We start from the raw sequence: 2,063 nt of genomic DNA, 5'->3' as shown, positions 1-2,063 counted from the left end.
AATGTTCTTTAATCATCTAGGCTACAGTATTCTGAAATGCATGTGAGAGTTTTCTTTGATTTGTAGGCTAGGTTGTAGGCTAGCCTAGTAGGCTAGGTTATGGTTGGAGTAGGCTAGGCTATCATGGTGATACTGTGACATTTTGGCTGACCACAGGCTCAGTGAGAGCGGCTCTCCTATTGGCTGAGCAACGCTACGTGTACAACAAGCAGCCGCAGGTAGCTGACTCAGCGACGCTCTCCTCACCACACAAACTGACGCGTCTGTCTGCTGTAGCCCAAAAACACTCGGGAGGGAAACGTTATCTTCATTTTAGTTTGACTTCCAAGGTAAGGCTTTTCATTCCTCCACCACTGCTTCCTAACGCCATGTATTGTTACGTTGTCTTTTATTTATTTGGTTAGAGTGAATGAGACTTTTGGCTGGTTGTCTCTTATCTTTGCAACAGGTGATTAAACTAGGCTAAATAGGGAGAAAACCCCTAACGGGATGATGATGATGGAGACGTTATGCTCTCATGAAAAAGAAAAGTGTGTGCACATTCTATGTAAAACAGCTGTATTTTGTGAATATTAGCATGTTTGATTGTTTAGTTTTTAACACACAGCCTAACTGTCACCACTGTGTGAATCAATGATTACAATCAACCTCAACAAATTAAAACAAATTGCATCATCCTCAACTTCAGAAATTAAATCGCTCTCATCATGGCCTAACTGCTTCAAGCCGAACTTTCTCTGGTTAAATTCATGCTGTGGAGCATCAGAGAATGAGCCGGCTGTTGCGCTGCTCGCAGTTTTTTCGTGAGCGTAACCTTGAAGTGCATTATCTCACTCAGGGCCCGGCAGATAAGACAGGCGTAGATTACAGACCAACATCATGCAGTTTTCACACCGCAAGACAGAGTCTGATTAGATACAACAGGACGCATGGCCGTTTGACTGAGAGAGTGAGAGACAAGCTTATTCAAAAGTTGGGCTTTGTTGCTGGCTGACGACTGACTGACTGACTGACAGAAAACTATGTGAGAAGGAACGTAAAAAATAACATGCATCAAATTAATTTACATGAAAACACTTTGAAAACACTGACACACTTGTGTTAAGGAAACACGAGTCATGTTTGCGTCTGTTCTCTTGTCTTCTCATCTAATGACTTCTCTTTTTATTATCTTCTCTCCTCTCCTCTTCTCCTCTCCTCTTCTCCTCTCCTCTCCTCTTCTCCTCTTCTCCTCTCCTCTTCTCTCCTCTCCTCTTCTCCTCTCCTCTCCTCTTCTCCTCTCCTCCTCTCCTCTCCTCTTCTCTTCTCTCCTCTTCTCTTCTCCTATTCTCTAGTCTTCTCTTCTCTAGTCTTCTAGTCTTCTCTCCTCTTCTCTAGGCCGTTGTGGTCCCTCTCGCCTCACAGGCTTGTTGTGAGCTCTACACTGTGTGAGAGGAAAAGGTGGAGGAGGCAGCAGGATGAAATCCAAAGGGAAGGCTGTGAAACCATCCAGGAGGACCTGGCCGGACCCTGACACAGATCCGGAACTGGACACGGAACCGGAAGCCGGCTCCAGCGAGCAGGAAGGCTCTGAGGCCTCCGTCCGGATCGGCGGCTCTTGGAGGGGGTCACTGAGGAGCGGCGACCGGGAGCGACAAAGAAGAGGAGGTGGTGGTGGAGGAGGAGGAGGAGGAGGCACCGGAGGAAGAGCAACCCGGCGCCGTCGGAAACACGGCACTGGCGGCAACAAGGAACGCAATGTCCGCCGCCTGGAGAGCAACGAGCGCGAACGCCAGCGCATGCACAAACTCAACAACGCCTTCCAAGCGCTGCGCGAGGCCATCCCCCACGTCAAGACGGAGAAGAAGCTGTCCAAGATCGAGACGCTGACCCTGGCCAAGAATTACATCAAGTCCCTGACCACCATCATCCTGGGTATGTCCACGTCGGAGGCCAGCGCGGCAAAGCTGCTCCAGTGCTACCAGGAGCACCTGGAAGAGGAGGAGGAGGAGGAGGAGGAGGAGGGGGAAGATGGTATGACCCAGTACCTCAGCCACATGCACAGCTTCGGCCAGCTCAGCTAG

General features: G+C 49.4%; 1 protein-coding gene across 1 annotated transcript; it reads left to right on the top strand.

Moving 5' to 3' along the window:
* Positions 1-258: 258 nt before the first annotated feature.
* On the top strand, positions 259-2,063 carry bhlha15 (basic helix-loop-helix family, member a15; the record flags this gene model as incomplete). Its single annotated transcript, XM_083634507.1, has 2 exons — positions 259-329; positions 1,335-2,063. The coding sequence occupies exon 2, from the start codon at positions 1,458-1,460 to the stop codon at positions 2,061-2,063; it is 606 nt and encodes a 201-aa protein (XP_083490633.1). The 5' UTR covers positions 259-329; positions 1,335-1,457.

This window comes from Poromitra crassiceps (assembly GCF_964638095.1).
Source record: "Poromitra crassiceps genome assembly, chromosome: 4".
Taxonomy (NCBI): domain Eukaryota; kingdom Metazoa; phylum Chordata; class Actinopteri; order Beryciformes; family Melamphaidae; genus Poromitra; species Poromitra crassiceps.
The sequence above is the reverse complement of the archived record's forward strand: the minus strand, read 5'-3'. Positions and strand labels throughout refer to the sequence as shown.